This window comes from Mandrillus leucophaeus, unplaced genomic scaffold (genome assembly GCF_000951045.1).
Source record: "Mandrillus leucophaeus isolate KB7577 unplaced genomic scaffold, Mleu.le_1.0 Scaffold508, whole genome shotgun sequence".
Classification (NCBI taxonomy): Eukaryota; Metazoa; Chordata; class Mammalia; order Primates; family Cercopithecidae; genus Mandrillus; species Mandrillus leucophaeus.
In genome coordinates this window covers 918,995-933,315 of record NW_012105453.1, presented here as the reverse complement: position 1 = coordinate 933,315, position 14,321 = coordinate 918,995, and the positions used below count along the sequence as shown (strand labels likewise).

General features: G+C 49.5%; 1 protein-coding gene across 1 annotated transcript; it reads left to right on the top strand.

The window, feature by feature from the left end:
• The first annotated feature begins 2,765 nt into the window (after positions 1–2,765).
• KCNA5 (potassium channel, voltage gated shaker related subfamily A, member 5) lies at positions 2,766–5,383 on the top strand. Its single transcript, XM_011996270.1, has one exon. The coding sequence runs from the start codon at positions 2,766–2,768 to the stop codon at positions 4,581–4,583; it is 1,818 nt and encodes a 605-aa protein (XP_011851660.1). The 3' UTR covers positions 4,584–5,383.
• Positions 5,384–14,321: the final 8,938 nt, after the last annotated feature.

Sequence of the window (14,321 nt, the reverse complement as noted above, 5' to 3'; positions counted from 1 at the left end):
GAGAGGTTGGACAGAGAGAGTCTCAGAGTGCAATGCAGATCTTTCAAAGTCTTGGCCAATCTGTTGGGGAAATGCAGAGCAAAGATTGCCCATTCGTGGAAATCTGCACTGGGTAGAAATGGTCTTTGTAACCCTGCTGTTCTCAGAGGGCTACCCTGAAGGAGTTTGGCCCCTGCACTAAAGCTGAGGCAGAGCCAGAAAGTGACAACAGCTGGAGGCGGTCGGCTAACTGCACTCTGGCAGTTGAAAAGCAAGTTCTTTCTTTAGGGAAGAAATTTGAGCAGTATACCTCCATGGCTACCACATGTGGCATCTGAAGGTAATTTTGCAAGAAACCTATAAGAACTGGCAAATGCATGGGAAACAGATTTAAGGAAATACTACATTAAAGGAGGCCTGGGTTTTGTGCTTTTCCTGGACTGTTTATGTTGTACTCTTATTCTTCAGGGAGCAATCTCCCAGAAAGCGCCTGAAAGACAAGCTCCAGAGAACTCTTTCCTCTGGGGAGCCCGAGGAAAACCCATGTGAATGAACATGGCATCCTTATACTTACAAGATGCATGAATCAGTAGACAAGCTCAGTAAGACCCAGCCTCCCCAGGAAAATATCTGATCTTAACTGGCAACCTCAGAGCCAGAGAAGAAAAAAAGCCCACTGGAGATGAAGCAGGGGTAGCATAGATATGGGGAAAGGGAATGTAAGGCCCTGTGGTTCACCAGTGATGCCTTCACATACTGATTTTCATATTCATGCCCTTCCTCACTCATGCACATCTGCAATGACAGCCAAAAATATGCACAGCCACACATAATGAAAATACTTACGTACACCAAATTCACATCCACCTTCACGTATAAACTCTTAAAAATCCATATGTATACACACTTCTCAAACCTTGACCCAGGTTTGTGTGTCTATGCCCTGCTATTGCAACACACACTCATGCACCCAGGACCAAGTTTCCAAATCACACCCTGTAGATAGAGACATTCATTGACAAGAGGTCCTAACTTCACGCATATAAATCTGAAATACACAGAAATAAAAATAGACAGTGAAAACAGACATTCAAAAACACAGCCACTTTATGATAATTTAGAACAAAGAAACTTCTGGAGACTGTGTCTGGCAGTTCCAGACACACACCTTGAAAGAGATTTCGCTTGGTTACCAGTGCCTGCTAAAACCCTGCAGGGGTAGAGACAAGGCAGGGCAATATTCCCTAGTGTCCCAACCTAGAAAGATTTATATATCAGCCATTCTCCTGCCTCCTGCAGCAGGGAACTGAAGTTCTCAGGCCAGATGTTGGAGTGAGGGAGTGCTTGTATCAGGAAAAGGGATTATGCATTTCTATAGAGAAGTGAAATACAGGGGACAAGGGCCAAACTCTGATTGTCTGAGTTTGAGTTCCAGCATCATCACTTTCTACTGTGTGAGCCTGGGTGAGTCTGTCAATCTCTCTGTGCCTCAGTTTCTTCGTTTGTAAAATGGTGATGATAACAGTACTTACAAAATAGGTTGCTGTAGGAATACACAGAGACAATATTTGTGAAGTGCTGAGAATGGGCTGGTGCATAATAACAGCCAAGTAAGTATTGGTTGTTATTATTCCACTCTTGGGATTTCTCCAGCCTTGGAGATTGGACAGCCTCCCTGGCTCCCTCTCATAAGCCACCTCCACCCTCTGCCTCCTTCATGGACCTAGATGCAGTTGTTAGCTCCAAGATTCACCAGACAGGATTAGCCCTCACTAGGACTGTAAAAATCTCTTCTCCCCTCCCCTGGTGTGGTTTTTGCAAATGGAATTCGTTGGAGAGGATGCAGGGGTTCTGCTGGGTTGAGACCAGACAGCCCATCTACTGACTAGGCTGCTTGCCTGGGCTGCCACTGGGTCCATACTGGAAACAGGCTAGGGCATGAGAATCCTGCAAGGTTCCAACCCTCTAGTACATTTTTGTGGATCTGCAGGAAGACGGGAAGAGAGATGCTTCTCCATTGATATATGTATTTCAAGGTCCGAAACTACGTGGGCCCCCTCCCTTCTGTAATTCTTCCCAAAGAAATACCGTTATTTCTCCAAAATAAAAAGGACTGGTGTCTCCCGTCTCTGTCTCTCATACTCCGACTCAGCTCAAAGCCTCTTCCCTTTAGCCCAAGGCACTTCATTCCCCCTGGAGTCCGCTGGGCTTCCAGCGGGTTCCCAGGTGAACTGAAATCCAGAGCTATTCTCATTTGGTTGCCCTGGGAATTTCAGCGCTCTCGGTACAACCTGTTCCTCCATCCTCCCCACTCCTTCCCTCCCTCCGCTGGGCTGTACCCCTCTCAGCCCCTCCTTTCCCTTGCTAGGGGCACCAGCTGCGCCCTTCGGGGAGACACTGGCTGCCACACGACCCGGGAGGGGAAGCGGGAGGAGGGGGAGGGGAAGCAGGAGGAGGGGGAAGGGAGAGGGGAAGGCGGGGGAGGCGCCGAGGGTGGAGGCCAAGCGCAGCGCAGCCAGAGAGGGACGGCTGAAGGTTGCATCTGCTGGAAGGAGGCTTTTCGGCTGCTTGGTAACGGGCTGCCAGAAGAGAGAGAGGCAGAGAGCAGGGCAGCGGCTTCTTGACGTCAGGGCCAAGCGAGGGGATCGCGCCAGCAACCCCAGCTCGCCCCAGAGAGGGGCCGGCCGACCGCGGGAGCGGAGCCTGACGGGAGGTGCCCGCCGAGCGTGAGTAGGGGGCGCGGGAGCAGGTCAGCTGGGGCGCAGCATGCCCGCTGCTCCCGCGCCATGGAGATCGCCCTGGTGCCCCTGGAGAACGGCGGTGCCATGACCGTCAGAGGAGGCGATGAGGCCCGGGCAGGCTGCGGCCAGGCCACAGGGGGAGAGCTCCAGTGTCCCCCGACGGCTGGGCTCAGCGATGGGCCCAAGGAGCCGGCGCCAAAGGGGCGCGGCGCGCAGAGAGACGCGGACCCGGGAGTGCGGCCCTTGCCTCCGCTGCCCAAGGAGCTGCCTCAGCCTCGACGGCCGCCTCCCGAGGACGAGGAGGAAGAAGGCGACCCCGGCCTGGGCACGGTGGAGGACCAGGCTCTGGGCACGGCGTCCCTGCACCACCAGCGCGTCCACATCAACATCTCCGGGCTGCGCTTCGAGACGCAGCTGGGCACCCTGGCGCAGTTCCCCAACACCCTCCTGGGCGACCCCGCCAAGCGCCTGCGCTACTTCGACCCCCTGAGGAACGAGTACTTCTTCGACCGCAACCGGCCCAGCTTCGACGGTATCCTCTACTACTACCAGTCGGGGGGCCGCCTGCGGAGGCCGGTCAACGTCTCCCTGGACGTGTTCGCGGACGAGATCCGCTTCTACCAGCTGGGGGAGGAGGCCATGGAGCGCTTCCGCGAGGATGAGGGCTTCATTAAAGAAGAGGAGAAGCCCCTGCCCCGCAACGAGTTCCAGCGCCAGGTGTGGCTTATCTTCGAGTATCCGGAGAGCTCTGGGTCCGCGCGGGCCATCGCCATCGTCTCGGTCTTGGTCATCCTCATCTCCATCATCACCTTCTGCTTGGAGACCCTGCCCGAGTTCAGGGATGAACGCGAGCTGCTCCGCCACCCCCCAGCGCCCCACCAGCCTCCCGCGCCCGCCCCTGGGGCCAACGGCAGCGGGGTCATGGCCCCACCCTCTGGCCCTACGGTGGCACCGCTCCTGCCCAGGACCCTGGCCGACCCCTTCTTCATCGTGGAGACCACGTGCGTCATCTGGTTCACCTTCGAGCTGCTCGTGCGCTTCTTCGCCTGCCCCAGCAAGGCAGGGTTCTCCCGGAACATCATGAACATCATCGATGTGGTGGCCATCTTCCCTTACTTCATCACCCTGGGCACCGAGCTGGCAGAGCAACAGCCAGGGGGCGGAGGAGGCAGCCAGAATGGGCAGCAGGCCATGTCCCTGGCCATCCTCAGAGTCATCCGCCTGGTCCGGGTGTTCCGCATCTTCAAGCTCTCCCGCCACTCCAAGGGGTTGCAGATCCTGGGCAAGACCTTGCAGGCCTCCATGAGGGAGCTGGGGCTGCTCATCTTCTTCCTCTTCATCGGGGTCATCCTCTTCTCCAGTGCCGTCTACTTCGCAGAGGCTGACAACCAGGGGACCCATTTCTCTAGCATCCCTGATGCCTTCTGGTGGGCAGTGGTCACCATGACCACTGTGGGCTACGGGGACATGAGGCCCATCACCGTGGGGGGCAAGATCGTGGGCTCGCTGTGTGCCATCGCCGGGGTCCTCACCATTGCCCTGCCTGTGCCCGTCATTGTCTCCAACTTCAACTACTTCTACCACCGGGAGACGGACCACGAGGAGCCGGCAGTCCTTAAGGAAGAGCAGGGCCCTCAGAGCCAGGGGCCGGGGCTGGACAGAGGAGTCCAGCGGAAGGTCCAGGAGTCCAGCGGGAGCAGGGGATCTTTCTGCAAGGCCGGGGGGACCCTGGAGAATGCAGACAGTGCCCGAAGGAGCAGCTGCCCCCTAGAGAAGTGTAACGTCAAGGCCAAGAGCAACGTGGACTTGCGGAGGTCCCTTTATGCCCTGTGCCTGGACACCAGCCGGGAAACAGATTTGTAAAAGGAGATTCAGGCAGACTGGTGGCAGTGGGGTAGGGAATGGGAGGCTTGCTGAACATGGATATTTACATTATACCGCAGAGTATTTGAAGTCACACTGTAACCTCAGTCTACCCCTCTCCTTTCACTCCTTTCCTCCCTCCCTCAATCCCCCCATTTTCTCTCTTCTTTCCATGACACCCAAGGGTCACCTATTTTTAAAAAGTACCACATTCCATGACGCAGGAGCTGTTGAAATGGTAAGCGCTGTGAGATGGATGTATTTGTAGCCAGTCTCCTATACCCCGCAGAGGGATAACCCAAACAAAAATGACTCTAAATAGCCCAGATCCCAAGAGATTACGTAACTCCTCCATCCATGTGTTCCAAATTTGCTTTACATATGATTACATTTGTGTATAGGGGAAAATATTATTTTTATGCCTGGTAAGTGGCTTTTTGTACTGTAGTTTAGATAGAGATATTTTGGATATATTTTCAAGATACATGTTGTATTTATGGAAGAAAGAGTTGTCCTGATGTTTTTCTGTGATACTTATATTAGAGCCAGAGATCTTGGTATGGGCTGTTCTGGTTCCTGTGTCTCCAAGCCTCTGTCTTTTCTGGGATGTGGTATTGGTGCTTTGTGTCTAGGGCAGAGAATGTTCTTGAAGAAAGGCAAATCTGACTTTTTCTGTGCGCCTTAAACAATTCTTGTAACTTTCTTCAAAAAGCATTTTAATGATATTGGAGGAATACTTCTGATAATTTATTCTCTTTATTTTTAATCCCAGGAAATAAAAGGTTACCTTGTTGAGGCAAGTGTTAGTTTTTCTGCAGCTGATATGTTTTCTGACATTTTAAAAAATAGTCTGTCACTGTCTGTTTCTGGTTTTGAAGTCAGAGCAAACGCATTGACTGGGGGGAGAGGAAATCTGAAAAGCTCATGATTTGCTTGGCGACGTCTTTGCAGTGCACCCCTTGGTGCCTCATAGACAATGGTGGGTGAGCTTTGTCCAGGCTGTTTATGGCACGGATGCCCCTGTGGGACGCTCTCTGAAGCAGTAGTATTAGCCCTTATGGTCAGCTTGGAGTATGGAGGGCACTAAGATGAAAAGGGGGATCAGACCCCTGACTGTCTTGCTGGGTCTCCCGGCACTGGCTTTCATTCCTTTGTTTGCAGGTTTTAAGCCCTCCTCAGGGTGGCTCTCAGCAGCTCTGAGAAACAAGCCTGATTCCCACAGACATGAAGCAGTCCTGGCAGCCCCAGTGTGCGAGTCACAGAGCGACCTGCGCCGGTGGTTCACTGCCCTTCTGGCATGGCAGAGCAGCACGCAATGTGTTTATGACAACAGCAACAGTGAGAGGCCAAATGGAAGGATTTGCTTGTTCACGTTAAAAGCTGGTTTCTACAGATTGTGGCCTTGCCCCAAGTAATCCCTAAACTCAGAACAAATCCCCTTGTTCCCTTGTCACTGGAAGGCTGTAGCAAAACATTGCAGTGGGCACAACACTAGCTAGCATTTCTCTCTGGGATTAGCTATCTGCTGATAGGAATCCGTGGGGCTCCGGATTCCTGCTGCTGCTTTCTCTGCTGAATAATCCAAAGCTGGGGCTGTTTTACATCCTCACCAGGGTGGGCTAGTGGGCTGGAATCACACCTTCCCCAGGACAGCAGTGGGCTTCATGGCTAGATCTCAGGGTGTGTCCAGGTCTCCCTGTGGGTGAGGGGAGATCTATAAATCAATGGTTGGGAATTGTGGGTTTAAATAAAATGGCCAGCGCGGTAAGGAAGGCCAGGGTCTGTGAGTGTCCAAAGTCGTTTCTAGCCAGAAGCTTTTAACACCAAATCTGAGGAGGAAACAGAAGGATTGTGAAGACAGGGCTCTGTTGATTTTCATTGCATGCTAAGGCAAAGGAAGAAGAACAGAGACACTTTATTTATTTATAATTTACAATCTGCCTAAAAGCAGGGCATCTTGCCAGAGCTCCACTGTACACAGTCTCACCTCCAAGCCCTCTCTGCCTTTAAAGCTAATGTTTGTAGTTTAGCACACACCTAGTGACTGGGATGGGGAAATCACCCCTAGGGCTCCAGCTTTCCTCTGAAACAAGAGATGTCACCACCTTTGACCTGAAGGTGTATTCCTTTAGGCTCAAGCAAATACCGAGAGAGAAGCCCCCCAGGGCCTTCCATGTGTCCAGGTGCCTGACAAGATGTTGGTCCAATTAGAATGGACTGCATCTTTAAAATGTCCAGTAAATGGGCATAATCTTATAGAAATCCTCAAGGACAGAGTGGAGGGAATGAGAGAATGAGGTTCCCTGTATTATTTTTTTTTGCAGGAGGAAGGGATATTGTGAAGCAGGTTTCCTAAAGGGACCAGAGTGGTTCCGGAGGGAATCCTGGAGTCCAGCATCTCAGTCCCCTGTTGTAGCCTTCGATCCTGGGGACCAGTGACGTGCGAGATCCGTCACGGATCATTGGTCGGGGGAGGTGGGGGGACCCACTAGGCAGTTCAGAGTATTTCCATCTCCCCATATTCTCAGCGCATCCATTGCTATGATTCTGGAAACAGGCTCCACTATCGCACTCCAGCCATCCTGCTTTGCCTTTTGATGTAATTAGCAGGGAACAGCTCTGAGAGTCAGGACTTTTCCGCAGGCTACCTGAGGTTAGGAGCCCTTTCCTGTCCCTGCCCACCCTTCCCTGCTTCTCTGCTGTTATTGATTTCCATAGCCTTTACCTTCCTGAGAAGATTAAATCAAGGAGCCTCTGCCAAGCCTTTTATCCAGATGTTGCTTCTTGGTTCCCATGGGAGGAAACCACCCCTGAGTTTATAATCTGCCAGCTTTGGCAACCAAGGCCCAGAAAGCAGGTTGCAGTTGGATATAAAGACAGCAACACATCGGGCTCCCTCTTTTTTACTGCCTACTTTTTTTCTTCTCCTGCCTAAATGCTTGCTAAACCTTAGGTAATTACAGGTTCAGGAAAAAAAAAAAAAAAAAAAGATTCACATGCTTTAAAAGTCTCAGTTCCTTGTCTTGCCCTGCTGGGGACGTCCCCTAGATGAGAGAATGAAACAGACAAGGAGCCCCGGCGGAGTTTGTCCATAGAGTTGGGATTTGTGTTATTTTCGTGCGAATGATGAAAGCGCTGCCAGGCTTGGGATGACACAGAGTGTTTCTCTCGGTGCAGGGACACTTTTCTCCAAGTCCCCTCCGAAGTGGCAGATTTGTGCACAGTGGAGATTGACCCTGGGTGAGGGACAAGCGTTCTTCTCTCTTTTGACCTCAGTGGCACAGATCTACTCAGCAGCTACTCTGGGCCCAGCACTCTCCTGTGCGTGGAAGGGCATGCTGGGAAAAATATTAGGATGTGGTTCCTGCCTTCATAGAGCTGAAGTCTCACAGGAGAAACAGTCAGTGTAAAGCAAAAGCAAGTCATGTAAGATGATGTGTGTCCAAGTACCTTGTAGGGGGTTCCGAAATGGAGCGATGCGGGACAGAAGTGGGAGTGAGAGAATCAGTGAGGATGAGGGTAGAAGAGAAAAGCTGTTGCAGGCCTTACAGTGAGGCCGGGAAGAAAGGAGGGCACACCGGATGAGGGCAGGGAGGGCAGTGACCCACAGGAGAATCGCTGCCCTGTCCCCATCAGTGCTGGGAGCTCCAGTGTTACCAGTAGCTGGGGGATGCGACAATTGTTCAGGGGAGGGATTGGCAACATTTCTGAAATGAGCCAGAAAGTAAATATTCTAGGCTTTGTCGGCCAACAGGCAAAATGGAGGCTATTGTGTAGCTACTTATATAACCATATACAGTGTAATCTTTTAAAAATGTGAACACTAGCCTCAGCTCCAGAGCTGTACATCCCTGTCACATCCGTTCATCAGTTTATCAGTCACACAGAGGCTGCCTCCTGGGTATCCAGTCATGCCTGTGAAGCCCTGATCTGTCTCCCCTGATTTGATTTTGCTCAGTTCAACTTGCCGGTATTGCAAATGCCAATCTTTGGTTTGGGGAGGAGGTCGCATGCTGGCATTTCCTAGCCCATGGTCGACCTCAGAAGAAAGATTTAGCTTGCTTCTACTGCCTTGTAAAAATTAGATTTTTTCTATATGTCTGTGGGACAGGCTGCTGTATTTTCAGGGAAGAGGAAGAAGATGCCAAACTGGAAATTCTGCCTAGGACACCGGCCAGTGGGTTTTCCCTGGGTTGTTGGTGAAAGTGGATCCCCACCACCAGAGCATGGGCCTCCTTCTGCTGCTGGCCTTAGTCTTTTTCTGGAGGGGGCATTTCAAGTGCCCCATCTCCCTTAGCTGGTTCTTCTCTGGCTGTATACGTAGGCCCTAGGCCTGATGGCCTCTGTGTGCACATGGTGTGTGTATGGTATGCACAGGTATAGCAGTGTCTACTCATGTAGCAGTGCGCATGGGTCTGGGGTCAGGGTGACCCAGCCTGGAGTGACTCAACTCCAGACCACAGGCCTCCAGACAGAGAAAGATGCTTGTTACCTTCTCTTTTACTTGTCATTTATTTTCCAGTGTCAAATTTTCCTCCAAGGGATGTTTCCGCTAGAAGGAATCTTACAAATAATCTCATTTGTCCTGTTCATTTTACAGAAGAGCAAAGCAAGGCTCAGAGAGAAGAGGTAACTCACCCAAGGTGCCGCCTCCAATTAAGGCAGGTTTTGCATTGTTTTCCCTGACTCCGAGGCTTGATTTCCCTCAGTAATTCCACTCCTTGTCTTCTGCACGAAAGCCTCTCAGTCGTCATTCAGCTGCCCTACCTACCCTGCTTCCTGAGGCACATCCCTGCCACGTCAGTTTATCCATATCCAAGCTGCCTTTGAAGCCCTGATTTGCCTCCTCTGATTTGACTTTACTAATTTCAACTTGTGTTTATTTCAAATTTCCAGGCAGTGTAGGCAATGGAAATATGGCACAGCAATGAACAGGGCCCTCTAAAGAGAGATCTCACTGTCTAAGGGGGAAAATGGAAACATGGCAAGCCCAGCGTCCCTAGTACTATCATTCATTCATTTGTTCAATCATTTAACAGATATTTACTATGAGGCAGGCACCATGCTAGACTCTGAGAATAACCAGCAAGAGGTCTTCCCTGATAGGATTTCCAGTCTAGTGGGAAGGATCAAAAATCAAGTAAGTATGAAGAGATGATTTTCAAATTGAGGAAATGAGCAATGTCAGTTAGGTTTGGGGGACAGATGTGCTACTTAGAGAGATGCATGGCTACAGAAGAGGGGACGTTTGAGTGAAGCAGAGGAAGACAGAAAAAGAGACAATGAGTTGGGGGCAGTGGTGCTGGGACTATAGGGACTTCTGTCGGGAGCCTAGGTTTTCTTGGAGAAGCAGAGGGTGGAGGCCTCAGACAGAGCTGGGAGCTGGGGAAAGCCAGGTACAACTGGAGTGCTTTGGGCAGGATTTTCAATCCCAGTACCAGCCCTGGCCACTCACCACCAAGAAGCAGGAAGATAGCCCTGCCACTGCAGGCGGCACATCCAAACAGATGCAGCTGGACCACATCACTGAGGGAGGCACAGCATAAGTTTCTGCCAAAAGGCAAGCAGCAGGTTTAAATCTGATTTATTTTTCTTTAATTTAAGGGGTCAGGCAAAGGCCCTCAGATACCCTTGGCTTGTTTTACCAGCTGGCAGCACACCCCAGTGGATTCTGGGTCTGTGCCGAAAAGCAGATACAAACAATCTGGGGATCCTGGAGGAGGCAGGTCCCAAGGTGAGGGGAGGGGTACTGAGGGAGTAAGGAGTCATAGAGACCTAGAGTTCCTCAAAACTATCCTAAGACCAGGAACAGGAACTGAAAAATCTAAGAGAGGATGTGGTGGGGCCAAGAAGAGAGCATCAGGAAAACCAAACATCTGTGTGCAAAAAATGTCATTTCTCAGAAATTCACAATGAAAGCTTCACTTACACCTGGATGGGGAACTTGATTGGGACCCTTACAAGCATGCTCATTTATGTTTCAGACTGCAGTGCTCTGGAAGACACTGGAGTTTCCCCTTTTATCCTGCACACGCTACTCCCTCCTTCCAGCAACTCTCTGGTAGGCATGCGATTTTTCCCTTCCTGTAGCCCTGCCTTTGGGAGATGTGGATTGTGCAGGAGCTGGACATCAGCGCTAACTGTCGAAGGGGCTTGCTCAGCGCCCCTTTCTCTCATTGTGCTCTCTGTAACCTCTTGTGCATGACATTGTGTGCACTGAAGATGTCACTTCTGCCTCCTACAGGAGTCTCAAGTCTCAGAACAAGCCTGTCAATCCTAGGTAGTGTGATGGGGATAGAAATGAGACAGATTCCACCCTCAGGAAACTCACTGACTTATGTGGCATGCTACACCTGCCTGTATATGGAGCCACACATATAAAGATCAAGGACAAAAATCTAAAGAACCAGCTATAAATGCCCCAGAGAAATATAATTGCACTTAATGGTTTTGGGGATTGATCTAAGCCCGGCGCAGTTATTTGAGCCAGGATTCCTAAAAGAGGGGACCTTCAGAAGCAGTGTGAAAGAAGGGTCACATAGAAATCTGTGTCTTTATTACTGTAGGTCTTCCCCACCCTCCTGCCCCATGAACCCTCCTCTCAACTCCCCAGGCCTCTCATGTTGATGGTCACTCTGTCCCTTGAACTGGCTCTTGCCTAGGCTGCAAGCTGGCCTGCTCAGCAGATCCTGTCTCGTCACTCACTGTGGCCCTCTTGGATCATGGCCTTTGACGCAGATTAGCTCATGTGCTGCAATATAGTAAGAGATCAATAGTGATCTCTTGAATCTCGAGTTTACATTTTTTAAAAAACAAGCTTTGCTCCCTTTTTTCTTATGTCTTTAGTTTTATAGTAATTGGTCTTCTGGAACCAGGCTACTTTTAGGAGCCTTCAGCTTTATTGTTTGGTAATCCTGTGAATTGTGTTCCAATATAAGACCTACTCTTCGGAATTTCTGAATAATGGGACCCTATTGCAATTGTAACGTTTATTATAAATTTCCAAATCACTGCCATTATAAAACTGAAGATTTGTATAGCAGCTTTGCTCCAGAGTCCAAACAGCTGCCCCTTAGTCATGTCTTATAAACAACTGAGATTACTACAACCTGAATTGTAGCTCTCAGTAATCCATGCCAATTATAGGGAATGTATACAAGACACCAATGCATGTTTGTTTGCTTTCTTCCCCAGCAGGTTAAACTTTTCATTACTACAATCACTTGCATTTTTAAAAATGGGTATCACTTAGGCCAATTGAGGAAGGTGGTCCCAATTACACTTAGGTGACCAAGGCATCCAGTTACAATGATGTATTCTCAGCGGTACCCGACTTGGACAACAGTTTTGCTTGTGCGTTTGGTCCTCTACTATAGTCTCTCTGTAGTTTCATGTTATTCCTATTTATGTTTTTCTTTGGTTGTGGTGAAGCTACCTATCAACTCTACATCATCAAGACACCAGTTTTGAATTGAAATCTAGGACGGCTGATGGCAAACATGACCTCCACGTGGACTTTCTGCTTCCCTTTCACTGCAACCTCCAGTCTACCCTACACCTGACTTCAAATTCATCTCTCCAGGACACCACTCCTGTCATCACTTCACGCCAGGCTTCCCGAATAGAATCATTTCAGTCCCTTTAGTTTGACTTTTTTTTTTTTTTTTTGAGATGGCGTCTTGCTCTGTTGCCCAGGCTGGAGTGCAGTGGCGTGATCTCGGCTCACTGCAACCTCTGCCTCCCAGGTTCAAGCAATTCTTCTATCTCAGCCTCCCGAGTAGCTGGAACTACAGGCACCCACCACCATGCCTGGCTAATTGTCTTGTATTTTTAGTAGAGACAGAGTTTCATCATATTGGTCAGGCTGGTCTTGAACTCCTGACCTCAGGTGATCCGCCCATCTCAGTCCTCCTTAATGTGATGCCAAATATATCTTCTCCTCAAAGAAACTATCCTTAGTCCCTCTCGTCCAGTGCCATTTCTCCTTTTCTGGCACTTCTATCACAAATGTATTCTGCCTCAACTGTGGTTGGTTGTTTTTCTACTTCTATTTCTTCACCCTTCCTTGAGAGCAGATCAGAGCTCATCATCTTCCTATTTATATCCCAGTGCCTAGAGTTGGGCTGTGGCAGTAGCAGGTACCCAGTAAGACTTTCTGGACTGAATTGCCTCCTCTTCTGACTGAAAATACAATCACTTCTGTGCCTCCTACGTCAAATGCGGTTGTTAAACAGTTGATACAGACACACCTTGGCATCCAGGAAGTTGCAGGAGCAAGGTCTTTATTTGGTGGTTCTCTTTGCTCTGCCTTGACTCACCATGTGTGCAGTCCAGGTGGATGATAACATTTAATGTGAACTGGACTCCTAGAATTAAAAAGAAAGACAACTCTATGGACAGGGATTCAGGGGAGTGTTTCAGAGATCAGGCAGAACTATAAGGTGAGAATGAAAGAGAGGCTAGGCTGGGGAATAGAGCTCGAATATTGGACATGTTCATAGTCTGGGTAAAAAACAAAAAATGTTGGTGAGAGAGAGAGTGACCATGTGTCTCATCTGCCAAGGACAACCAGGTATACCTGTTGTTAAAAAATGACTTTTTTTTTTTTTTTTTTGAGACAGAGTCTTGCTCTGTCACCCAGGCTGGAGTGCAGTGGCATGATCTTGGCTCACTGCAATCTCTGCCTTCAGGGTTCACACCATTCTCCTGCTTCAGCCTCCCGAGTAACTGGGACTACAGGCGCCCGCCACCATGACTGGCTAATTTTCTGTATTTTTTAGTGGAGACGGGGTTTCACTGTGTTAGCCAGGATGGTGTCGATCTCCAGACCTCGTGATCCGCCCGCCTTGAGCTCCCAAAGTGCTGGGATTACAGCTGTGAAACAACAAAGTTTTATTGATTATTTATGACACTTCATCCCTTCTTCTCCCAAAATGTCCCAGTTTGGAAGATAAATGAAAGGGTCACCCGAGAGGAAGTAGTGTGTAGTAAGGGCGGTATTAGTTTCTCTTTCCATTATTCTCTGCTGTCATTTTCGTAGGCGAGCCCTGGGCGGCCAGGTTAGTTAACAATAATACCAGAGGCAAGTGGTGCCTGCAGTGCTGAGGTCAACCAGGCCACCACGCATATTCTGAGCTTTCATGTGCCAGAGGCTATGCTAGAGGCTGGGATTTAAGCATAAATATGACATTAGGGGGCCCTGTGCAGCCTTTGATTAGGGTTCTCAACACCAATCCAATAAAACACACTTTTCCAATCCTCAGCCCCAGGACTGGGTATATCTGTAGAAAGCCTAAGCACTGAAAATAATATCATGCTCCCCCATACATAGTGTAAAAATGAAAACAATACCAACCAAAACGTGAGTTAAGAAAATCCCTGAAGGTTCTAGTATTTCCCTTAGTGCTTTTATTAAAATATCAAATATCAAGTTATTTGAAAAAAATTTGATACCCTGTTTAGCTGGTGCCCTTAGCTCAGGTTTACTGAGGTCCAATCAGGCCTCACCCAACATCCCCAATCCCCTGCAGTCAGCAAGGGGTCCCTCCACCAAGCTCTCTTGATCACATCACTGGGCCCAATCATGGGTAAAGTCAGTTCTATCTGGGTGGCTTTTTGGGGTGAGAAATAGGTTCCAGATGTTGACAGCTGGTGGCTACCAGGGCAGACCTAGGTCTGTGTGGAGCTTGCAATTTCCCAGAGCCAGACAGAAGCCTTTGTTCTGCAGCATTTTTTTTT